This window comes from Oryctolagus cuniculus, chromosome X (genome assembly GCF_051225735.1).
Source record: "Oryctolagus cuniculus isolate XC-2025 breed Fujian yellow rabbit chromosome X, ASM5122573v1, whole genome shotgun sequence".
Classification (NCBI taxonomy): domain Eukaryota; kingdom Metazoa; phylum Chordata; class Mammalia; order Lagomorpha; family Leporidae; genus Oryctolagus; species Oryctolagus cuniculus.
Genome location: NC_142888.1, coordinates 83,050,088 through 83,074,692, shown reverse-complemented (window position 1 = coordinate 83,074,692; position 24,605 = coordinate 83,050,088). Strand labels below are relative to the sequence as shown.

At 47.9% G+C, this 24,605-nt stretch overlaps 1 protein-coding gene across 23 annotated transcripts in view; it reads left to right on the top strand.

Annotated features, from left to right (window-relative positions):
* TMEM164 (transmembrane protein 164) overlaps window positions 1-24,605 on the top strand; it is a 168,813-nt gene that overhangs the window by 120 nt on the left and 144,088 nt on the right. For 3 of the 23 annotated variants that reach the window (XR_016227832.1, XR_016227830.1, XR_016227833.1), the window contains exons 1-3: window positions 633-766; window positions 1,479-2,141; window positions 4,193-4,301. The exons of 1 other annotated variant lie outside the window; for it this stretch is intronic. Coding sequence is in view for 15 of the 22 variants with exons in the window: in XM_089324040.1 (XP_089180166.1) it covers window positions 1,752-2,141; window positions 4,193-4,301; window positions 6,298-6,419 (621 nt within the window). In the remaining 7 variants the exon portion in view is untranslated. Of the gene's footprint in view, window positions 1-125; window positions 487-572; window positions 767-1,020; window positions 1,156-1,478; window positions 2,142-4,192; window positions 4,302-6,297; window positions 6,425-24,605 lie in introns of those variants that run through there. 19 more of the 23 variants (XM_070066406.2, XM_089324039.1, XM_089324044.1 and 16 more) reach the window with 17 other exon arrangements.

The following is a 24,605-nucleotide window of genomic DNA, read 5'->3' as shown; positions in this document are numbered from 1 at the left end:
ACGCGCTGTGAGGGCAGACGCTGCCTTCCTGGTCCTGCGTGAGTGTCCGGCTAGGTGGCCGCCAGGAGGACCGGCGAAGAGGAGAAGGTCGTACGCAGCCAGCCCCGGCTTGCGAGCCATGCCCGCCTGCGCGGCCGCTCCTCGCTAGACAGGCTTATTCATTTCGCCAAGAAGTTAGCGAGGGCCCGCTAAGTGCCGGCTCTGGTTTCCAGGGTACAGAGACGCGCCCCGGGAGGAGCAGGGCAGTCACAGAGGCGGAGTCCGCCCGCCGAGCTCGGCCGAGGAGGCGAATTCCGCACGCGGTAGTGAAGGAGGGTGTCTGTGCACGCGTGCAGGCTCCGCGAGTGCAGAAGACGAGGCAGGCCGGGCAGGAGGAGGAAGGAGGCGGAGACTGCGCCGGGGGAGGGAGGCTGGGAGGTGTGAATGGTGGACGCGGTGGTGGTGGTGGGGAGCGCAAGAGGCCGCGCAGGGAGGCAGGCGAAGGGGGTAGTGGTGGCCCCAGGGCGTGGGGGTGGGAGGGGTGGGGGTGGCGAGAGGCTCCACCGGACGGGAGGAGGGAGGTAGCGGCGGCGAGGGGGAGGAGAGAGGGAGGAGAAGAAGGAGGAAGCGAGCGCGGCCGCTGCAAGGGGGAGGAAGAAGAGGAGGAGGAGCCGAGCGCGGCGGCGGCGGCAGCGGTGGCTGCGGCCGCCAGGGGAGCCCAGCGCCCGGCGCGAGGAGCTCGCGAGCCGAGCGGTCGCCCGAGCCGGGGCCGCGAGCCGAGTTGCCGGTGAGTGGAGCCCCGAGGGGCGCGGCGGCCCGTCCCCGGGGCCGGGCGGGTGGCGCGGGAAGATGCAGCGCCGGGGCGGAGGGAGGTGGCCGACGGACGGGCCAGCCCCCGGCTGGCCCGGCCTCCAGCCCTCCCTGCCGGCTCTTCCTCCCGCCGCTGCTTGCGCGAGGGGGGCAGGTCCCGGGCGGGCGGCGGGCTGGGGGTGGTGCTGCCCGGAGGGCGGGCGTCTGCGGCCGGGGGGTGGAGCTGGGGGCTCGGGGGTGTACCCGGGGCCGGGGAGGCTGGACCGGGACGGCTCTAAATTGGCTGGAGGGGCCCGTCGCGGCGAAGTTGCTAGCTGGGGGCAGAGACGGCCACGCGGTTGCAGGAGTAAGACATCCCCCTGTGGAGTGCGTGAGACGAGGAGTCGGGCGTCCCTGCCATCCCCGTCGCCCTCCCCGCCTGCCCGGCCCCGCTAGCTGCTCTCCTAGCCTCCGCGTGTCCCCGCGCTCTCACCCCCTGTGCCTCCCCGGGGTCGCTCCCGCCGCACTGCCGGGTTCCCACGGCGCCCCCGCCCTGACCCTCTCGGCCTCTGGCTTCCCCTGAGCCCTGCTTGCTTCACCGCTGCTCCTGTTCCCCTTTTCTTCCCTTGCTATTTACCCCTCCCCGCTTCGTAATTCCCGATGCAATTGCCTCTTTGAGACCTTTTTTTTTTTCCTCTCCTTCCTTTTAGATTGGCCAACGGCTCCTTTCAACCCTGCCTCGTTGGTGGCCACTGGAGAAGCGCGGGGGGCTCCCCAGACAGCCGTGGGGACAAGTTAGAGCCAGCACTGTACCCAGGGCCTCGCGTGTAGCGTCCCTCCCCTGCTCTCGGTGCCCCGGTGTCTGGAGGGAGGTGCGGGGGTGTGCCCTCCTTACATGTTCCAGCACCCGGGCAACCCTCTGGGCGTGTGTTCCATCTCGCTCTTACTTCCTGCACAGTGGGCAAGGGGAACCACTTTGCATCATGTCCCGGTATAGCTACCAAAGTCTCCTGGACTGGCTCTATGGGGGCGTGGACCCCAGTTTTGCAGGCAATGGGGGCCCCGACTGTGCTGCCTTCCTCTCTTGGCAGCAGCGGCTGCTGGAAAGTGTGGTGGTGCTGACCCTGGCCCTGTTGGAGATCCTGGTGGCCCTGCGGCACATCCTGAGGCAGACGAAGGAAGACGGTAGGGGTGGCCATGGCAGCCAGCCAGAGCAGGTGACCCAGCGGCCAGAGGAAGGCAAGGAGAGCCTGAGCAAGAATCTGCTCTTAGTAGCCCTGTGCCTGACCTTCGGGGTGGAGGTGGGCTTTAAGTTCGCCACCAAGACCGTCATCTACCTGCTCAACCCCTGTCACCTGGTCACCATGATGCATGTGAGTCTGTTGACTTTTTCCTGGGCAGCCTAAGTGATAAGAGTCATTTGTGTGCTGAGGACACTCGGTAGCGTAGAACACCTCATTGCTGCGGGAAGTGGGACCCTTACAGATGGTTTTCCAATGAGTGGTTGCCTTTGTGCTCATTTCCGATTTGCCTTTGTCTCACCTGTACGCACTGTATCAGCCCCACAGTGGAAGTGAGGAAGCCTATGCTCCAAGCCCTAGGAACGACTGGCACTCAGGCCGTTGCCCCTCCCCACCCTGCCCTGCCCTGGCCTTGTGCAAGCAGGAAGTCCAACCCCAGCCAGGAGCCCTTTCTGAATCACTCTGTGGCCCATGGCCCAACCCCTTGGGCTTCTGTGGTAGTTTGTTTCCCAGTGGCCTGGTGACACTCTTTCCTGGGGGTGGTCGCATAATGCTTCCTTGTCTCCACTGTGGTACTTTGGGGGGAAATACTTGTATGGGTTTCTCTTACTGACGCTTTCATTTGGGAGTTTCTGCTTTTCGGGTAAGGTGTGCCTTTTAATTGTGAGCAGTTGAAGCAGCACCAAACTCCTACTAAGTGTACTAGGAAAGAGGTCCCAGGCTGCCTCGTGAACTCGGGGCTGGTGCTTTCTATCTGTGGTGACAGGGTACCTGTCTTTTGCCAAGCAACCTCTCCATCTTTTACTTTCTGTCTTCTGTGGTCCCAGTCCAGTGGTGCTCAGAGAGCTGCTTTCTTTACCTTCCCGATCCTGCTCATTAGCAGTGCTAAGGAACCCAAATGGGATTGAAAAGGAAAGGCGCCAGATCCATAAAAATAATCTGGGTGAGGACCAAGAGTGAGCCTCTTTCTGCACTCAGCCTGTGCAGAGAGATGCTCTCACGCTACAAAATCATGGAGGAGGAGGCTGGGGGAAAGGGGAACGCCATCAGCTATGGCAAATCTGGTGTATTTTATTCAGGGGCAGTTTGGAAGCCTGTCATTAGCATCTTTATCACTTTTACATTTCTGGAAGGTTAGTCTCAGGAGACTTGTGACAACCCTGGGTCAGGCAGGAGGTTGAGATTATCATCTCCATTTTACAGCCCTGGTAGGGCTCAGAGATAGGGATAGGAAGGAGGTCCTTTACCTGCAGCCAAAAGATGAATTAGTGGCTGGGTTGGAAAGCAAACCCACTCTCCTTGGGGTTGCAAGCTGTGAATCCCAAAGCAAGGGTGGCAGTGGGTGGCAGTCCTGGGGCAGCGGTGGAGGGGGGAGGGCAGATGAGGATGGTGTTGTGTCTTGACTTGGGTACTTGGTAGCTCTGTGTTTCTCCTGGTTCATTTGATTACAGGATCCTGGCCTCAGTTTCCCAATCTGTAAGATACAGTGAATGACCCCTGGTCCCTTCCTTGTGACAAGCTGTGAATAGCTTTGGTGGCTGTTAGCGTTGAGCAGGGCTAGAGTAGGAAGTGTTTTTTTTTTTTTTTATTTGCTTCTAAGAGATGGCTTCTTGGGAAGTGATGCCATTCAGAGGAAGTCCAGGGCTGTCCCAGCTAGACCTCCTGTGTAAATTTGAGCCAGTCCTCTTTCTTTCTTTTTTATGAATGGGCTTTTTGTTAATGAGAGGAAACAACACATCTCAACTGCTACTGTGTGAGGCTCTTGGGACAGGAGTGCATTTTTAGGAAGACAGGTGGTGAGGGTCAGGGGGTGCCTCCTCTATGAAGTGGTCTCGAGGCCTCTGGCAACAGCTTCTCTACAAGGTCAACAAAGGACTAAATTCAGCCTGACCAGCACTGTTGCTGGTTTGATGATGTCAAACCTGGCAGCACCACTGATTTTTAGATGAAAGATTTTAGAAGCTTTTGGAAGACTCAGGAGACCTAGTTCTGGCATTAATCAGTTATGTGACTTTGGGTACAGCACTCTTCCTGAATCTCAGTGTTTTCACCTGTAAAATGAGGCAGACTTGGACTCCTAGCTCTTGACGGTCCATGTTCTGTGATTCTTTACTCTGTAAGTGGTAGGTAGGTGGGGATCCGACAGAGTGTTATTCTGAAATGCTTTTGACCTCATTGTGCAGGAAAAAGAAACTGGTTCCTTCTCTGCAAAGATCAGGTGGCCAGGCCCTGTTCATCTTTTGCTCTCCCTGTGTCTCCCCAGTAAAGTCAACCCATTCAGGCCAGCCTTGGGTATGTATGCAGAGGATGATGGCTTTTGGGAGTGGGGTGGGTATTTTGGGGACTGTGGACTAATTTTTGTCACCTGTGCATTTCCTACTGACCTGTGCTTGGATTAAGCTCTGAAGCTATAGGATGGGGACAGAGAACAGAGTCACACTGAGGAATTCTAAGCCCCCCAGTTACCCTTAAATTGCTCCTTTGTTTCATTTAAATAAATAACCTTTGGCCTACTGGGGAACCTAGCCTTTGAGGAATCCAATTTTTCCATACCCTCCATGTGATTCCTCCTGGGAAGCATGAATGCGTGGCTTTTTAAAAAGTTGATGTGTGTCCTCAAAAGAATTAACAGCAGGTGATTGGAAACAATCTTCTGACTTGGTTGCAGCAATGACTAATGAGAGTATATATGGTTAATGCTGCCTTACACTTGGCTAGCACTTTGCTGTTTAGAAGGAACTTTCATATGCATTATCTTATTTAGGGTTGTAATACATTAGTTTAGGCCTGGAGAAAGAAGTTAAAATGTTTCCTGTGACTGTGTACATTCCAAAGGGAAACATTGTGTCCAAAGAAGTGCTTTGGCAAGTAATTAGCTGAATTCAGCTATGTTGTAGCCATAACTTCTGAGGAGTTTAGACATTCTGACAAGGCAAGGGAGCCATTAGCTGAAGTGCGAGGAATAGCTTCACAGAAACATCTCTGATGTGTGTCTTTCAACAGGATGACTCAATTTTCACTTTGCAGCAAGCCCTCCCTCCTCAGTCAGGGTACATTTACAACAAAGGTGATTTTCCTCTAGGCTGGAAAGTAGAGGAGTTGGAGGGAAATTGGTTAGTCTCCCCATCTCCCATTTTTCAGTCTGCAAAATACTCATTTGCCAGACCTTGTCACTCACATCCTTACCATGCCATGCTGCCTTTGGGTGACTGCCAAGTTCAGGAGCATAAGGAAGGGCAGTGCTTATGTCTGAGTTTTGCTTTTGATTCATATTCCTGCTGTCAGGTTTCTTTGTGGTCTCATCTGATTTCTCAGATGTCCTGGGACTGTAGAGTGATACAGGCTTGCATGACTAAAGTAGCAGAGCTCAAGCTGGAGATGTCTGAAGGCTCCCCAAGATCAGCAGACAGCCAGGCTAAAATGCCATTGTTAAGTATGCCTTGCAAAGTATCATCTGTGTCTGCCAGTTATACCAATATGTATTTCTTCAAGCATGATCAGTCCCTCTTGGTGTATGATTTTGGCAGGGGTATGGGTGACCATGAATGAATTTGCTGAGTGACTGTGCTGTTTATCAAAAAGCTCCAAGCAAGTTAAGAGGCAGAAATAACTTTAGAACTGATTTGCCATACTGGGAATACGGGATTAGTAGGACAAGATTCTCATAGCTATTTGAGACTTAAAAATCTACAGTTTCTAGAAGAAGGGTTAAAATGCCTGACAATTTGATTGTGTCTGTAAAGACTGGTGGTCTTAACTTAGTGGCCCTGTGTCTTCTTTAAATCCAGTTATGTTGTCTTTGTCTTAAGAACTTAATGATAAGATCCTGTTTGGGATGTCTTGTGTAATTGTTTAATTCTTGTTGGTTCTGTGTGTGCCTGTGCTGACATCTGATTAGGGATTTGACGTAGTGGAATGCAACATGTGCCGTTTAACCCTCGCTGTCTATGTGCATAAGGCAGGCTTTATCCAGGCTGGACATTCAGCAAATAATAATTGACTCTCCTGACCCTTTAACCCCTAGTCATTACTTTTAGGCCAGTAATACTGAACTCCTTCCTTTTTTAGGTTTGCCATTGCTATTTGATTTTGTCTTCTTTACAATGTATTTGAAGTTTGATTTCCACACAGAATGGGTTACCTGGTTTGATTTCACTGTTTGATTTTTTTACTTCCCTCCTCCTTGTTAGAAGTGAAGAAAAACCCTGAGCTATTGGTGACACCCTTTGCAATTCACTGAAAACACACCGGTGCATTCCAGTTGCTATGTGATGGATTTGTTTTACAGAAAAACCTACTGGAGTGGAGAACAAGGCTTTCTGTTTTTTCCCCTTGACCCAAGATGAGACACACCTCCTCATTCCCCATCTGCTGTCTGGGGCACAGATTACTGTTCCTGCTTGGAATTGACGTCGGTGGGTAATGGGTACAATAAGGGATCCAGCCATCTGCTGACAGCTTATCAAATGGACTGTGTCCTGTGTCATCAGTCCAGGGGGACACAAGGGGATGGTGTTTATATGGGCCTCGGCAGTGAGGCATGGCATTCCTTTTTAGTTTGTTTTATCCACCTCCCCCCACTTCCAGGAAATTTGCAGAGAATTTTTCCATCTTTCATTGCTACAGTCTATGGGGGGTGTCCATTATGAGGAAAGGTAGTGTGGATTGGCGGATTAAACATCCCACGGTCAGCCTTGGCATTTAAAATTATGATGTTAGTTTTGCTTATGGTTTGCTATGAGAACCTGAGTAAACTATTTAACCTTTTCCTAGCTCAGTCTACTCCACGAAATAGGCCAAATGGAAACAAAACATTTTAATGCTTTGAATAATTGTGTGGTTGCTTAAACACTCAAGCTGGACAAAGCTGATTGAAGCTGACTGATGACCAACAGAGTTTGACTTCAGACTCAAAGATTGACACATCTTAGCTTCTTTTCACCTTTATTGATAGCTACTAGAAACTCTCTCTAATGAGTTCTCTGGATCCTTGGCCATGTCTGTATACCCTTCAAATGCAAACCATATAACAGTGGATGCTCTAACTTTTACCACAGGTCTGTCTCATATGAAGCAGCAAGATTTGCCTCCTGGCCTTTTCATGCTGAGCACCTGTTAGTACAATGCAGCAGTATGCTTGCTTTTAAATAACAGTATGTTGCTGGCTTGTACCCCGTGGATGATCCACAGGCTCCCTGGATTTTTGTCTGTTTGCCATAGACGTGTGACCTTTCTCTCAGTCTATGTGGGACATGTTTGGGGTTCCTTCCCTCTATAAATACTCCTCTGAAGATTCACCTGTGTGAAACTTTTCCAGTTGAGCCTGACTTGACTCCAGTTATTTTTCTCATTTTCGTAACACCTTTCTCTCTCCTTCCCTAACCCTCCAAATACTTCTGGTTGCCCTGTCTATGATCCCTGGTGGTCTCATGGACATAGCTCCTATGTGTCCTGTGCCCATTAAGCGAATCTTCCTGTCTGTTTGCAGTAGTCATAAGAGAGAGAGAGAGGTGGTCTCAGCTCCAGCTCACACATCTTTCTGTAGAATTTCCATCGCAGACAGCTGCTTATTGTAAGCATGGCCCACTTGTGGCCCCAAAGTATCTGCTTGCTTTCATCCCAATCAGAAAATTATGCTGTTGCATCTTGGTCATTATCCCTTGGTTGATATCTTGATATGCCAATGTTCTTCTCTTGCTTCCTTAATATGACAATTTTTTAATGTGTTAGGCTAATGACATAGGTTTCCTTTTTCTCCCCTCCTGTATTCTTCAATTGGTAGTGTATTGCCATCAGGCCTCAGTTAAATGCTCCCATAGAAAAAGAGGTAGATTTGTCAGCTTCTTCCAGTCTTTCATGCCTTTTAAGAGTATAAAGGTACTTCAAAATGGTCATGGGAAAATGGAATTAAAATTTATTTTGATGCAAAACCACTGAAGAATCCATGCATTTTTTTATAATATGCATTTCCCAAGGACTTTTTGAAGACCCCTTACATGCATGGATCTCAGATTTCTTTTTTGTAGCAGGATGAACTGATCTTTTACTTTTTCTGTGAAGTTTTCAAAGTTCCCTTGTATCTTGTCTCAGGCACTCCTCTCTTGCCTGTAACTGGATGAGTGGCCATGAAGCTACCGTGGGTGTGGAGATCAGTGGTTGTCAAACTGTATTTGGGAAAGAATTCCTTGGAAGCTTGTTGTAATGCAGATGCCTGACTTTCTACACAGTGATTCTGAAGAGATTTGGGATGAGGATGGGGATTTTGATGCTGGCGAGCTGTAGACCCCATTTTGAGAGACATTTATCTGGTGGTTAATGAATGAGGTGGGAAATTGGTTCAAGTGTTCATTTTGACAGATGAGAGTCTAGGTGGCCTGTAGGCAAGGCATTTAGTCTCCTCGCAGCCCTCCTGTGTTTTGTAGCTGTTAAGTAGTGCAGTTCAAATTAGAAGTTGAGGGTCTCAAGCTATTACGAGGTGGATTTTAAGATGGCTATAGAAGGGACAGATGTTTGCTGCACTGATTAAGCTGCTGCTCGGGATGCCTGCATCCCATGTCAGAATGCCCGGGACTGAGTTTGCCTTCTGATTCCAGCTTCCTATGGCGGATGATGTCTCAAGTACGTGGGTCTCTGATACCCATGTTAGACACCTGTGATGAGTTCTCAGCTCCTGGCTTCTGCCTGGCCTACCTCCAGCTGTTGCAGGCCTTTGGGGGAGTGAAACAGCAGATGGAAGATTTTTGTCTGTCTCTCTCTGTCTCTCTACTTTTGAAATAAAATAAACAAACAAGTAGTTTTCTAAAGAAAGAGAGTCCATGAAGTAGCTGTGGCATGCAGGGGCTTGTTTGGTGACTGTGAGGTGTGCGTATGGAGCATTTCAGCCAGGTCTCCTCTGTTACCTCCCAGTCCTTCTGCATTCCCTCCTTTCCAGTCGCTGACAAGAGGGAATGTTGACACACGGTTGTTGCATGCTAACTCTCTGTGTGCAGGATTCTTATTTTCAGTGCTCATGAGCATTTATCCATCTTTGCATTCACTCCACAAATGTTTATCAAATGGGTAGTGTGTGTCTAACATTGGTGTGCTGGGCTCCGGAGAGGAAAAAGAGAAATAAGAACCAGTCTTTTGACCTCATGTTGCTCATAGTTCAGACGACACAGGTGAAACAGATCAACTAGATTACACCATCACATCTGAGGTAATTAATTTGAACACAGCAGGGAAGACAAAGGATGTTTTCTTTTTCCTAGTGCAGTTCAGGGAAGTTTCCTAGGGAAGGTGACATTTGAGCTGGTTCATGAAGGAGGCATGTTAGATCCACGGGGGCAAGGACCGTTGTTGGTCTTGTTCTCTGTTTTAGTCCCTAAAACAGGGCCTGGCTCTTGGAGGTACTCAATAAATGTATATGCACGAATGAGTAGGAGTCTGTTGGGTGATGGAGAGAGGAAGGGGATTTTACACTTTAAGAAGCAATATTTGCAAAGGCATAGGGTTGCTTTCTTCCTCATAGGAAAGTGTCTCGCCTATAACCTGGAGTTATCTCCATATTATTATCAGGGCAGACTTCTTTCTCTTGGCAAACCAAGTAAAACTCTAGGAATGGGCTCTTGATAACAGAACTGCAGATCCCTATGATTCCTTGATAGGGGACTTGCAAGATGTAGAATTATGTTCTCAGTGCTGGCCCCAGGAGGATCCACTCTACTGAGAATGGATGTACAGATCATTGAGGTAAGTGAGCAGACATTAAATATAGGAAATGGGGAAGGTATCAAGCATTTCACCTGTAACCAGGAGATTATTTCTAGTGACTCATAGGATGGTTGATAGCCTGATTGAAGTCCACAGCAGAATTGATGAAATGTGATGTCATCGTTCCACCTTTCTTTTTCATATCCCTTCTTCCTGTTTCCAAGTCTCCCCACCTGTTCCACCTCAGCTAAGCTTGCCCCTTCCCAGAGTACTCCAACCTCCAAACAATTCCTTTTGCAATTCAAAATGCCCATTCCATCAGAGGAAGAGATGTCCATGAGACAATTAGGAAGAAAGAAAGTAGTTGCATTTAAGGGGTTCACGTTAAAGCACAAATGTTTCATCCACAGACCCAACTGGGCATCAGAGACAGGTTGAATTTAACAGAAGACCTTGTGGTCCTTACTTGACCTCTAATCAGTGGACTGTGTCTAGTGTTTTGGAGCAGGTGCACTTTCCCATGGTCCTCACCCAGGTTTTGGCTTCTGCCCTACTGCCCACACGCCAAAGGAACTGGGCTTGTCAATGTCTTGCCACCCTACTTGCTGACCCCAAGGGCATCATATTAATGTGAGTCCCTCTCTGAGGTACTTGGATGCAGCAGTTAACCCAAAGGCCTGGCAAGGATTCCTCCTCTGGGCACCAGACCACAGTGTTTACTCAGCTAGTTCCATGCGACACAGAACAGGGCTCACATATTCATCAGTGTGTGGTGTGTCAAGGTACTTGGACCTACTGCCAAACAGATCCTGAAGGGGAAAGGTTTAGGGGCTCTCTTGATTGGTTTGAGTACCTGTCTAGTAGCTGCTGAAGGAAATGCCAGAGATGGGAAAAGTAGCACAAATCAGAGGGATTCTGAGGGAAGGGCATGGATGACTGGAGCCAGGTCGGAGGACTGACCTGTTTGGCAGAAACTGTGCAAGCTCTCCCCTGTGGGCAAGTGTTAGGTGAGGAGGACAGGGAGGAGTGAGGTCATCTAGAGGGGGAAAGAAGCCTCAGCCCATTCTGATTCCACCCCAGCGCCATCAGTCTCGCCATGCCCATAATACATTCGCAGTGGTATAAACTTGGGGTATATTTTGCCGTGAATTGAATCGCCTTTGCCAGTCAACCAGCTGTGTGCAAAAAGACTCTGACTGACTGCTCTGGCTGTTGCTAGCAAAGAGACATTTCATTCAGGTGCTGATTAAATAAGGCGCAGAGCCAGATTGCACATTAAGGCCCTTAAGTATGGCTGTGGGAGCCCTGGGTAAACACTTATTAGATGCCCTGGGCAGAGCATTAGCAGAGGCTGATGGTGAGGTGTTATCTTCAGAAATCAGGTTGAGGGAAAATGGGGGTGAGGAAGACACGTCTAGAAAGAGTTTTGATCCTCTTTCCCTACATTCATTAGATCTGAGTTGCTGGCATGTACCCAGAATGGGTAGCCCGGTGTCCTCATTGGCCTTGACTTGCCAAATCCTCTCTGGGACCCTGCAGGTTTGGATCGGGATGCAGCAGGGAATCTAAGTAGGGCAGTAGAAATGCCTATGTTTCCCAGTGCACGTTCAGCTTAGTGGGTTGAGCTTCTTGACCGTATTTCCTGGGTATGGATTTGATCATCATTGCCATGGGACCTTACTTACTTCTCTGAACCTCTAAATCATGTTATTTCTCAGAGCCTCAGTTTCTCTCATCTGTGAAATGGGAGTGATCATAGTACCTACCAAATAGAGTTGTGATGAAATGGAATAACCAAGTCAAGTCTGTCTCATGTGAACACTCATTGAATGGTAGCAATTTGTAATGGTGGTAATTGTGCTACTGTATATTTCAAGATGGTAATGGTGTACCACCTATGAGTACAGGTGATAAACTTGTCAAGGCCTGAGTTCAAATCCTTATGTTAGCTGTGTAACCCTCTGCAAATTGCTTAACCTCTCTGAGCCTGGGTTTCTACATTTTTAAAAAAAGATTTTATTTATTTATTTGACAGGTAGAGTTATAGACAGTGAGAGAGAGAGAGACAGAGAGAAAGGTCTTCCTTTTTGCCGTTGGTTCACCCTCCAATGGCCGCCGCGGCCGGCGTGCTGCGGCCAGCGCATCGCGCTGATCTGAAGCCAGGAGCCAGGTGCTTTTCCTGGTCTCCCATGGGGTGCAGGGCCCAAGCACTTGGGCCATCCTCCACTGCACTCCCTGGCCACAGCAGAGAGCTGGCCTGGAAGAGGGGCAACCGGGACAGAATTGGGTGCCCCGACCGAGACTAGAACCCGTTGCTGGTGCTGCAAGGCGGAGGATTAGCCTATTGAGCCACGGCACTGGCCAGGTTTCTACATTTTTAAAATGGAATAATCATACTTAAGCATACGATGGTTGTTGTGAGGATTAAGGAAGAAAAATGATAAAATATTGATAAATCTCTAAGGATAATTTTTGGCACATAGTCAGCATTCAGTAGATTTGAGCTCTGATGACAGGGATGTGATGGTGATGATGATGATGTTGATGACAGTGACCCCAACCGGATGAGTCTGGTGACAATGACAACCATCATCAGTATCACTATGGCTGCTGCTATGAGCTAGGGTGCCTGATCTTAGGATAAGGTAGTAGAGATTTGGTACAAAACAGCAGCTCTCAGAATCTCAACTAGGGAAAGATTCTCTGGCTTCTGCCTTTCATGGGCAAAAAATACTGGTTCCATGAAGTTAGCAACTGCAGAATCATCTCTGTGGGACAGGGTTGCTGGCTATAGGAGGCTTAAGGAGAGTTTTGTGGGAAATGGGAAGGTGACTGCTTTAAATCACCCAGTCCTTTCTGAAAGAATTTGAAGGGTGGCTCTCAATGGTAGGAAGCTTGATTTTCCATAGACCTCTTGGCTTAATTATTACTGAGCTTCGTCAATGGGCCAGCTCCATGATGCAAGCTATTTTGAGATTTGTAGTCTAGGAAACCATTGAGTAGATTATAGAAGTATGAAAGGAGTGGTTTTAGGGGAGGTGAAATGGTCAGAGACAGGTGAATGGATTTATTTTTACTCATTAATTTCTTTCAATTGAGGGCAGTGCCACATTGTCTAGTGCCATCTGTTACCAGGGTTAGGTAATTGTTGGAAGAGAAAGAGCCACTCCAAGAGTTCTTAGAAAAAAGGCAGGTTTAAAGTGGACCGTTATCTTAGCAGAACAAGAAGTATGGTGCCATGGAAAATGTGCTGGTTGTGGGAACAGACTGCGTTGTGCCTTGAATTATGCATCAACAAATAGGAAAAAATAGACAGTTTTCCTATATCTCCTTTTCAAGACTAGCTCATCTGTTTCAGAGTCGACTGTGCCCTGGGACGCAAACCATTAATTACTAGAGGAACCCCCCTCCTCACCCCACTTTCTGTGCAGCCTTCCAGAGCCTAGGCCTTGGTCAACTGACTTCACTGCCTTGGAGTAGGGAGTGCCCCACTTGCCAGGGCCATTGCAAGGGCCTTGGGCATATCCCCTATACTGTGGGTAAATAGACTGATCCTTAGTCTTGGAGTTGTGAGGATTCAGAAGGCTAGGGTCAGGTTTCTGTAAGAATCCTGCTTTTCTGGGAGCAGCTGGTTTAGAGGGCATTTCTGAGACAAACAGCAACCCTTAGAAATTAGCTACAGAAGTTAACTCATCCTGAGATCTAAGGAAGATTTTAACAAAGAGTCCTCTTCACATCAGCACTTGCATCTTATTGGTTTGCATCTGCTCAGAGCGTCCTTTTTTTTTTTAATATTTATTTGAAAGGCTGAGTTGCAGAGAGGGAGAGACTGGGAGAGAAAGAGATTGATCTTCCATCTGCTGGGTCATTCCCCAAATGGCTGCAACAGCTAGGGCTAGGTCAGACTGAAGCCAGGGCACCCACAAGGGCGCAGGGGCCCAATCACTTGGGCCATCTTCCACTGCTTTCCCAGGTGCATTAGCAGGGAACTGGGTTGGAAGTGGAGCAGCTGGGACTCCAATCAGTGCCCATATGGGATGTTGGCACTACAGGCAGTGGCTTAACCCACTGTACCAGAGCGCCAGCCCTCACCCAGTTTCCTTTTTTTTTTAAGATTTATTTATTTACTTGAAAGAGTTACAGAGAGAGGAAAGGCAGAGAGAGAGAGAGAGAGAGAGAGAGAGAGGTCTTCCATCTGATGGTTCACTCCCCAATTGACTGCAATGGCTGGAGATGCGCTGATCCGAAGCCAGGAGCCAGGAGCTTCCTATATAGAATAATAAGTATTTTGGGGGCCGGTGATGTGACATAGTAGGTTAAGCTTATGCCAGCAACCCATATGGGCACCAGTTTGGATCCCAGCAGCTCCTCTTCCGATCCAGCTCTCTGCTGTGGCCTGGGAAAGCAGTAGAAGATGGCCCAAGTGCTTGGGCCCCTGCACCTGTGTGGGAGACCGGGAAGAAGCTCCTGGCTCCTGGCTTCGGAGCAGCCGGGTCTTGAACCAGCGCCCTTAAGGGATGCCGGCACTTCAGGCCAGGGTGTTAACCCGCTGTGCCACAGCACTGACCCCCAAAGTTTCCTTTTTGAAAGTCTCAGTTACTGCAGTGGCTGTCATGGCACCTTACTATCTTTGCTGCACTTAATTCTGTGCACCTTGCAGAAATGCTGCTGAGGGTCATGTGTGCGTGTGCCTCCTTTTCTTTTGCACTTTCACTGTTGGCCCTTTGGGGACTGCCTGCTGCTTCACAGTGGGTGCTTCTCCCTCTTTCCTGGTTTCCCAGTCCCCCTAGGAATCTCAGTCCCCTGAGGAAAGGGGCTGCTTTTACCTTTGGATTTCCATTCTGCTGCGTGGCAGCTCCCTCTCTCTGACTTTCCAGCTGGGCTTTCCTCAGAATAGCCTTCTAAGTGAGCACCAAGCCAAGGTCATGTTTCCTTGTTTGCTCATGGCATTTCTGGCCAGAGAGCAGAGAAAAATGATTGAGCCTCGTGGCTGTCCTCCATGTGTATGGCTCCTAGGGAGGTACTGTCTTGGGTATAGGAGTCAGGAGTGACCTTTTAGGCCAAGGCTATGTTCGGTTTGTGAAGAATGTGAAGCCCGCTGTGTCACAAGGTCTCCTGACCGGCCGGGTGGTGTTTGGCTGTAACTCACAGCCAGTGCTGTGTTTGCTCAGATGGCTGCACGTGGAAACCAGGCTAGGATCATCTTCCCACATTTCTTACTCCCTGCTTTGGGTCTGTCCTCAAAAACAATTTGCAAAGTACATTGTGGCCTGCACCTGTTGTTTCTTTATCCCCCCTTTCCGTGGATACTTGGGCGCGAACTGAGCGCTTGATCCAGGCTCCTGCTGTTAACATTCTCTCTTCACTTTTTCCCCTGGGAGGTGGGCCTTCTGGTTCTAGACATAATTGTCCTAGGATATTATGGACAGCTGGGGCCCCCCTCACACCTTGAAAACACAGTAACCTGGTCAGGTGGGCAAAAAAGTGCCCGACTTAGGGAGACAGAGCTCGCTCTGATTTTTGGTTCTCCTTCTATACTGTGAAAAGCCAGGAGACGTAGTACTCATAACACTCGTGACATTTTTGAGGACACATTAATTATGCTGCAGGCCTGGTGCTAAGTCTACTGCCTGTATATTACCTCATTTGTAGCCTTCCATAAAGGTCATTTGTGTTTTCTTATTCTCTTCCTTGTAGCTGATTTCCCCTTTGGTTGGCTATAGGCACAGAATATTCTAGCAGCACTGCCTCAGGTTGTTGAGTTGGTGATGTCAAATCAGCTGAAAGAAACCTCAGAGATCAGCTAGTTCTCTGCTCCCTCATTTTCTAGATGAACAAATGGAAACCCAGAGATGTGAAGTGATTTGCCCAAAGTCACAAGTCACACCAGTTAATAAAAGCAGAGCTGGTTCTGTTGACTTTCAGTTCAGTGTCTCTCTCTAGTAGCACATGTGGTCTCCTTCTACCACTCACCTGCCCAGCATAGAAGGGACTAGACCTTTGCCCTTGGCTTCTGTTGGAGAAACAGAAACTTCTGTGTTTTCTGGCCATTGTTGTCCATTAGTCTTGAAATTGATGATTTCATAGCTGCAGGCCACCTTCCACCTGACTGGTATAGCCACTGCTTTTTCAAGTTGCTTTTTGCCCTTATTTCTTCTCTTGCACAGGGGGGTCTGGCTCTGATGCCACTGTTGCTTACTGCTCAGAGACCTGTGCGCTCTGTGAGCTTGTGTGCACAGCCAGTGTGACCTGCCTCCAGATACTGGTTTTGGGAAACAGGATCCATTTAGCTGTTGAGCTCACTACTTCCTTTTTCCAAATAGAGGCCCATGTCTGAGCCTAGGGAGCAGTTGTCTGAGGCTCCAGGGCAAGGGACCAAAATCAGAACCCAAAGCCTTTGTCTAGCAGAAGCGACAGAAGCCAACATAGAAAAGGGTCCAAATAAGCTGCCAGCCCAGTGATCGGTTCATCTTGGTTAACAGTGCAGAGTAAGGGGAAGAGTGTTGCATTGAGTGTGAGCTAGACCTGGGTCCTGGCTATAGGTTCCTCACTAAGTGACTAAGAAAACTGAGTACTTTAGTTGAGTAAGGTAGCCTCTCAGTGTCTCAGTCTTCTTCTGTAACAAAATGTATAGTGTGACAGTTGAGAGGACAGGCTCGGGATCCAGACTGGCTAGGTTCAAATCCCAGCTCTTGCTACTTTCTGCGTTGGGCAAGTTAATCAACATCACTATGCCCTTTTTTGTCCTTTTTTCTTTTTTTAAATGCTTATTTATTTTGAAACATAGAGTTACAGAGAGAGAGGGAGAGAGGGAGAGGGAGAGACAAAGAGAGAGGTCTTCCATCCACAGGTTCACTCCACAAATGGCTGCAACAGTTGGGATTGGGCTGATATGAAGCCAGGAGTCTGGAGCTTCTTCCAGGTCCCCCATGTGGATGCAGGAGCCCAGGCACTTGAAGCATCCTCCACTGCTTTCCCAGGTGCATTAGCAGGGAGCTGGATTGGAAGTGGAACAGCTGGGACTTGAACTGGTGCCCATATGGGATGCTGACACTGCAGGCAGCAGCTTTACCTGCTATTCCACAGCACCAACCCTTGTCCCTTTTTCGTTGAGGTCTTTAAAGTTTGTTGTCTTTTTTTCTATTGTTGCTAGACAAATATGCTTAAATTCCTTGTAAAATGGGGATAACAATAGTCTCTGCTTTATGGGGTTCTTGTCAGAAATCAGTGCATGGCTACATGTGAAGTGTTCAAAACAGTGATACAAAGCAAGAGCTTTAGGGAATATGAGTTAGGGCTGTTATCTGTTAGATAGCAATGATCTTTGCCTATTTTTCCTTAGAAGGTAAGCATAGGAATCAAGTAGATGAGTGAAATGAACTTGCCTTGCACATAAAAAAGTACTGAGTGAAATGAGTGAGAAGAGTCATCATTTTGAAAAATATTTGCCTTAAAGACAGAGTGGTAGAGAGGCAGGGGCAGGAGGGAGAGAGAGAGAGAGAGAGAGAGAGAGAGAGAGAGAGAAGAAAAGGAAGGGAGAGAGGGAAGGATGGATAGAGAGAGATATCTTCTATCCACTGGTTCACTCACTTAATGCCCATATAGTCAAGCTTGGGTCAGTCCAGAGCCAGGAGCCTGGAATTCTATCTAGGTCTTCTACATGGGTGGCAGGGGCCAAGTACCTGGACCACCTGCTGCTTTCCCAGGCACACTAGCAAGGAGCTAGATTGGAAGCAGAGCAGCCAGGATGCAAACCGGCACTTCACTATGGGATGCCAGCATCAAAAGCAGTGGCATAACCTGCTGTGCCACGGTGCCAGCCCCAATTTATCATTTTTTTGAAAAAGATTTATCTATTTATTTGAAAGAGTTACACACACCCCCCCCCCCCCCCCCACAGATCTTCTATCCACTAGTTCACTCCACAGATGGCTGCAGTGGCCTGGCCCTGGCTGAGGTCGGGAGCCAGAGACTTCTTCCAGGTCTCCACATGGTAGTAGGTGTTCAAGCACTGGGGCATCTTCCACTGCTTTTCTCAGGCCATTGCCATGGAGCTGGATCTGAAGTGGAGCAGCCAGGACATGAACCCATGCCCATATGGGATACTGGTGTGTGTCGCAGGCAGTAGCTTTACCTGCAACACCACAGAGCCAGTCCCCAAATCGTCATTTTTTAAAGCACGAATGTCAAAGGCCTGTTAGCCCATTGTTTCTTTTCTTTTCTTCTTTTTTTTTGAAAGGCAGAGTGGACAGTGAGAGAGAGAGACAGAGAGAAAGGTCTTCCTTTAGCATTGGTTCACCCTCCAGTGGCCGCCGCGGCCAGTGTGCTGTGGCCGGCGCACCGCGCTGATCCGATGGCAGGAGCCATCGGTCTCCTGGTCTCCCATGGGGTGCAGGGCCCAAGCACTTGGGCCATCCTCCACTGTACTACCTGGCCACAGCAGAGAGCTGGCCTGGAAGAGGGGCAACCGGGACAGAATCCGGCGCCCCGACCGGGACTAGAACCCGGCGTGCCGACACCACAAGGTGGAGGATTAGCCTATTGAGCCGCGGCGCTGGCCCCATTGTTTCTAATGTGTTGATGGAGATTTCCTCAGTAGTCTGCAGCAAGAGAGAATGGTAGGTTTATGTCTAGGGTTACATAAATGCTAGGGATGTCAAGCCACGTACACCCTGCTTTTTCCTTCCCAGTGAACTCAAGAGGGTTTGAAAAGCCATGCATCCCCAGTAAAGTGGTTGGCAGGATTTGGAATGCAAAGCAGGGTTTTTTAATGTTACTCTTCCTTCAGTCCTCTTCTGTTAGTTAATGACATCATAGGCCATGCAGGGTCCCAGGTTAAATCCCTTGAGCCCTTAATAACTTTCCATTCCCCCTCTTACTGCATGACATCATCACAGTCTCTGAGTCGTCTTGATTTTGTCTGTCATTATCTCTTCCATCTAGCTCTTCTTTCGCTTCTTTGATTCCTCTACCCTAGTTCATCCTATCGTTTATCATCTTCCTCCTCCTCCTCATCATGCTTATCACGCCACCCTTTTGACTGATCTTTCCTCCTCTAGGTGTCTTTCTGATCTATCCTTTGCTGCCAGAATGAGTAAAGCAAAATACATGTTAGGTTATTGCCATTGCCTTCCTTAACAACCTGCCATAGCTCCCAATTGCCTTCAGCAGGGATGGCAGACCTAGACCTAGATGGATGCAATTTATGGTGTCCCTGGCTGACTGTGCTAATCAGTCGTGGACCTGTTTTCCCAAGGAGTCTCTATGCAGGTTCAAAATCATTTTTTGGCAGACTATACTAGACTTAGCAGTCTGTCAAAGCTGACACATAGATAGGTTATAGTAGATAAACCCTTTAGAGAAAACCTGAACTCTTGATGACAGGATTTAGGATCTTCTATGATTTGGGCCCCCACCTCTCTTCAGCCTTGTCTTCTAGTATATTGCTGCATGTTCCATGGGATCTGGCCAGGCACGGCATACACTTCCATGCCTCTCTGAATTGATATTTTGTTCGTGTTGCACCCACAGCCAGAAATATTCTGACTTTTCTCTTCCTGTTGAAATGCTAGTCATCATTCAAGGCTCAGCCCAAATACTCTCTGTTGTGATGCTGTCTTCAAGTCTGCAAGCCAGATTTAGCCCCTGTGGTCTATTTTAGCATTTTCTTCTGCCTTGAATTATTTGTTTATATATCTTCCCCATTCTTTAGGTGGCACATTCCCTGAAGGCAAAGTCTATATTAATTTTTCTATGCCCATGATCTTCTAGTACATTCTAGACTCCTATTTTTGTAAATATATATATATATTATATATATTAATTACATCTTGTTTTTTAGATGAGAAAACTGTGGTTTAGAGAAAAGGATCAGCGGTTTGTTTGGGGATTTGTTGAGTTTCATATGTTGGGGACATGCAGGCTGGAATGTCCAGCAAGCAGTTGAGATGTGGGTAGCACTAGAGATGTTGGCTTTGGAGGCATCTCCCTGAAGAAGATAAAAGAGGATAAGATGAGAGTATCATGCAAGCTTAGGGAAGACAAAGAAGAGAAGCATTCTGGGGGAATGTCTACTGTCTGTGGGCAGAAGGAAAATTTAGCAAAGGAGTAGTCATCCAGGCAGAACAATGAGACCTAAGAGAAGGAGGTTCAACAAGCAGCTGCTCCTGCTCCAGGTTCTTGTGATGCAAAGAGGTGGAGGCCAAGGAGCACCAGAGGAAAGACAGCTAGCATGGGTGATTACAGGCTGGTCCCTGTGTTCAGCCACCCCACCCATTTCTAAATATTGACTCTACCAATGTTAGCTCATGAAGAGATGCAAGCAAGGAGACTTAGGGCACCTGTGTTGGCAAGTTGGGCACATTGGAATATGACCCATCAGAAGCAGGCTGGTAAATTTGGCTTTACCAGATTTACATGGAGTATTGGGCAGCTTCAGAAAAGGAGGCCTAACATCCATATTCACCTTGAAAGATATTCGCGTTATAAGGTTAAAAACAAGTTGCAGAAAAATGTGTATGATAGAAACCCACTGAAAAAAAACAAACTAACCAGCTCCTTTGTATATGTGTACTTTTGAGCATAGAATAGTTTATACCAAATACTGCTTCCTCTTGAATGATTAGAGGAATAGGCACAATCTTACTTTCTACTTACCGCATTTCTGTGGTGTTTGAATTTGGTGTAAGTACAGATTTCTTTAGTAATTAAGAAAAGCATTCATTTAAAGAGAGAAAGGAGATGATTGAGAAACCCTGGAAGAATGGATGAAGGAAGCCAACTCATGAGAGAAAACTTGGCAACTGAGAAAACATCATGTCTGGGAGGCTGTGCCTACTGGTGCCTTGCTGCCTGTGGCTGGTGGTGGCGAGGAGGGCATGGAGAGATTACTGCGGCAATCAGGCAGTTACCTTACTGTCGGCAAGTTCAGCTGAAAGGGGTGGGGATAAGTAGAAAAGTAACTAAGTGGCCAAAAGGCAGGCAGAGGCTAATTAAAAAAGTAAACTCTTTGTGTGTGTGTGTGTGTGTGTGTGTGTGTGTGTGAGAGAGAGAGAGAGAGAGAGAGAGCGCGAGAGAGCAAGAGAGAACATGCAAGTGACCCAGAGTGAGCTGAACTGCACAGGGAGTAGGGAGTACTCATTGCTATGAGGAAATTTTCCGGTGAAGTAGGGAGTATGGCAATTGAGAAAAGGCCAATGAAATTGCAATTAAAAAAAAAAAAGTCTACTCCACCCCCAACCCATTGTTACCAGCATGGTCTAGGCATGGGCATTTGTATAGCTCCTCAAGTGATTCTTTTTTTTTTTTTTTTGACAGGCAGAGTGGACAGTGAGTGAGAGACAGAGAGAAAGGTCTTCCTTTGCCGTTGGTTCACCCTCCAATGGCTGCTGAGGCCGGCACGCTGAGGCCGGCCCGCTGCGGCCGGTGCACCACGCTGATCCGAAGGCAGGAGCCAGGTGCTTCTCCTGGTCTCCCATGCGGGTGCAGGGCCCAAGGACCTGGGCCATCCTCCACTGCACTCCTGGGCCACAGCAGGGAAATGGACAGGAAGAGGAGCGACCGGGACAGAATCCGGCGCCCCGACCGGGATTAGAACCCGGTGTGCTGGCGCTGCAGGCAGAGGATTAGCCTATTGAGCTGCGGCGCCAGCCAAGTGATTATTTTTTTTTAAAAAAAGATTTATTTTATTTATTTGAAAGACAATTTCAGAGAGAGGCAGAGAGAGAGAGAGGTCTTCCATCCGCTGTTTCACTCCCCAGATGGCCGCACCACAAAGGCCAGAACTGTGCTGATCCGAAGCCAGGAGCCAGGAGCTTCTTCCGGGTTTCCCACGCAGGTTCAGGGGTCCAAGGACTTGGGCCATTTTCTACTGCTTTCCCAGGCCATAGCGGAGGGCTGGATCAGAAGAGGAGCAGGTGGGACTAGAACCGGTGCCTATATGGGATGCTGGCGCTTCAGGCCAGGGCTTTAACTCACTGTGCCATAGCGCCAGGCCCCTCAAGTGATTCTAATGTACATCCAAGATTGGGAATCACTAGTGTAGAAAAGTGAATTAAACGTGTTCTGAGTCTAAATCAGCTCTAAGAAATGTATGTATGTATTGAATAATATCTCAATGCAAGTGTTTCCTGTTCTGTATTCTCAAAGCCTTTGGGTATGTTGCTAGTAAAGTTATCATCTCATTGCTTACTAATTAGTTGTTCATCTGTCAAGAGAAATCTAAGATCTAGGATGTAAAATTCAGGAGTTTCTTCATAATCGTTGTTGCCTTTATCATTCGTTGCACTTGGCTAGGTTACCTGAATCCTCCGAAATCCCAGTTGTAGGATGGGTGCTAGCACTAGGACCCAGGTCTGCCCCCTTTCCTAGTATAGAGTGCCTGCCACCTAGATATTCAATCATTGTCACATGATATGACAGGGAGCTTTGTTTTCTTGTGCAGTGCTTTTTATTAAAAACTCAGGGGTGGTCAAATCTGACATATTCCAAAAGCCTGGTGGGAGAGAGGCTTGAGAACTGCGGAGCATGCAGAAAGCTTATGCTATGCTAGGTAATGTGTGGCAAATCTAAATCACTTAACATTTGTTAAGCAATGACTCTGAGCCTAGCATCATACGAGGGAGATATTGGGTCTGGTTTCTGCCCCCAGGGAGCTTATGATTAAAGCTCATTTACAGAGTAATTACTACATTTTTAGGTGGCAGGTATGTACGGAATTTATGACCAGAAAATGCTGCAGGTCAGGCGGGCATTCCTGTAACTTCAAACCTTTGTTTCACAGATATGGAGAGAAGTCGGGGGGAGCTCAAGGTCTCAGCACTTGGGAGTGGTAGAGCCAGAGCCAGTGCACAAGGCCAGTGCCTTTTGAGGTCTTTTTTAGCTCTGCGGTGTGTCTTTTGAAAGACAAGTAAACTTAATGGTCCGTGATAAAACTTTAAGGAGAATTTCCTTGAGGGGGTTTGGGGGGGGGGTGTGTGTGGAAGGGACTTGATTTTTAAACCTTTAAAAACCTTGTTTGGGGAAGACTAACACTGGTTATCACTGGTTCAAGCCCTTGAGACCTAAAGATGTCTAAATTTGCCATTACTGAAATAGCCACCGATTCTATTTTCCCCTGGGTCTCTTTTATGACGTTTTTCTACTCCTCAAGGACTTCCCCAAGGTTAGTTCGTTTATAACTTGTCTGCCTCAGTTGCTCTGTGTTTTCCTTTTCAGAAATTTGCCTTAGAGGTTGTAGGTATCTGGTCTTGTATGTGAGCCCCAGAATGAGTGGAGTGGGGCCAGTTCCTGGCATCAAGCTGGCTCTTTTGTTCCTGTTCCCTGTTACTTTCCAATTCCGTAATTCCGATCTGAGTCTGGGGCTTTTTTCAGAAGGTTGCTCTCCGTAGAGCCCTGTCCTCATAGTCACAGATGCCATTTATTGAGCGTTTACTATGTGTTACGCACCCTGTGGGATAGATGCTATTGTTGGCGTTGCAGATGAAGAAAGGAGATGCAGGAAGTTGAAGTCGCATGTCGATGGGCATGCAGCTGGTTGAGCTGGTATGAGTATCTAGGCCTGGCTGATTCTCAAGTTGGCATCTTTTGAGCATCCCTTGTCCAAAATGCTTAGGACTAGAAGAATTTCAGATTGTAGAGATTTTTGAATTTTGGAATATTTGCTTAGATTTACTGCTTGACCATCCATTAGCTCAAAGTCTACAATCTGAAGTGCTACAAAACATGAAACTGCATGTAGCTGAGGTTTTGGATTTTTGGACTAGGGATGCCCATCTTGTACTAGGCTAATGGACGCTACGGTGAAAGGAATTACAGTTTTGTTTAGATGGCAAAATGTTTCTATGGTGTTTCAGTTAGCTCCTCACTCACATCAGGGCTTGTAGATTCTAAAAAATTGGTAAACATCAAACAAAGGCTGAAAGGAAATGGCATTTAACATACAGTGTGAGAGGTCCATATTTTATGGCTCTTGGTTAGAATTACTAGAATTTGAGTTCCATTTTGCAAGAGGACTTTGGGAGATGATGGTTTCTAGAAGGGAAATAATTTACATGCAACTTTTATCTTCCTGCAGCGTTTAAGAGCAGGTAGATTCGTGACTAGGTCTAATGTAATTTACCATTCTTTTATCTATATTGTCATGAATATCTTGTAATCAGAAGCACTAAGGTTAATAATCTATAAAACTGATGCAATGTGCAGTCAGAGTGGGAACTTTGATCTTAAGCATATTTTTATGTTTTTGGTATGTGTATGTGTGTTTCAACCTGGAGGCCCTTATTTTGGTTGATTTGTGTATTAGCTTTTATCAGGTAGGACTCTGAGAGGCTCTCAAAGCTAGGCTCTTTTCTCCTCTTCTGCTGTCTCATGTTTGTCTCCAGGCTGTTCTTGTAAGGCAAAACAGATCAGGTTCTGGCATTTGGAGGGATAAAATCATTTACCTGGGGGGCAGGAAGGGGAAACCCTGTCCCATAGGCCCTGATGGCAGTGCTGCTTGGCACATAGTACCGTACCAAAGTTAGCTTTGTGTTCACGTTCTGCTCACTGGTCCCAGGTCGAAGCTCTTTGCTTGCTCGTCATTTATAGATTCAGCTATCAGGGCAGCCCACCAACCTTGCTGAAAGCCAGGTGAAGGGTAGGCTTTTGGCCTAGCAGTTAAGATGCCTGCGTGCCACATCAGAGTACCTGAGTTCAATTCCTGGCTCCACTTCCTGATTCCAGCTGCCTGCTAATGCAGACCTTGGGAGGCTCAGGGAGTGAGTCGGCTTCCTACCACCCATGTGGGAGACTTGGATTGTGTTGCTGGCTCCTGGTTTGGGCCCGGTGGATGGCAGTTCTCACTATCTGTCTGTCCCTTTAGCTCTCAAAAGTAAACTGAAAAAATCCAAACAAACAGGTGATAAT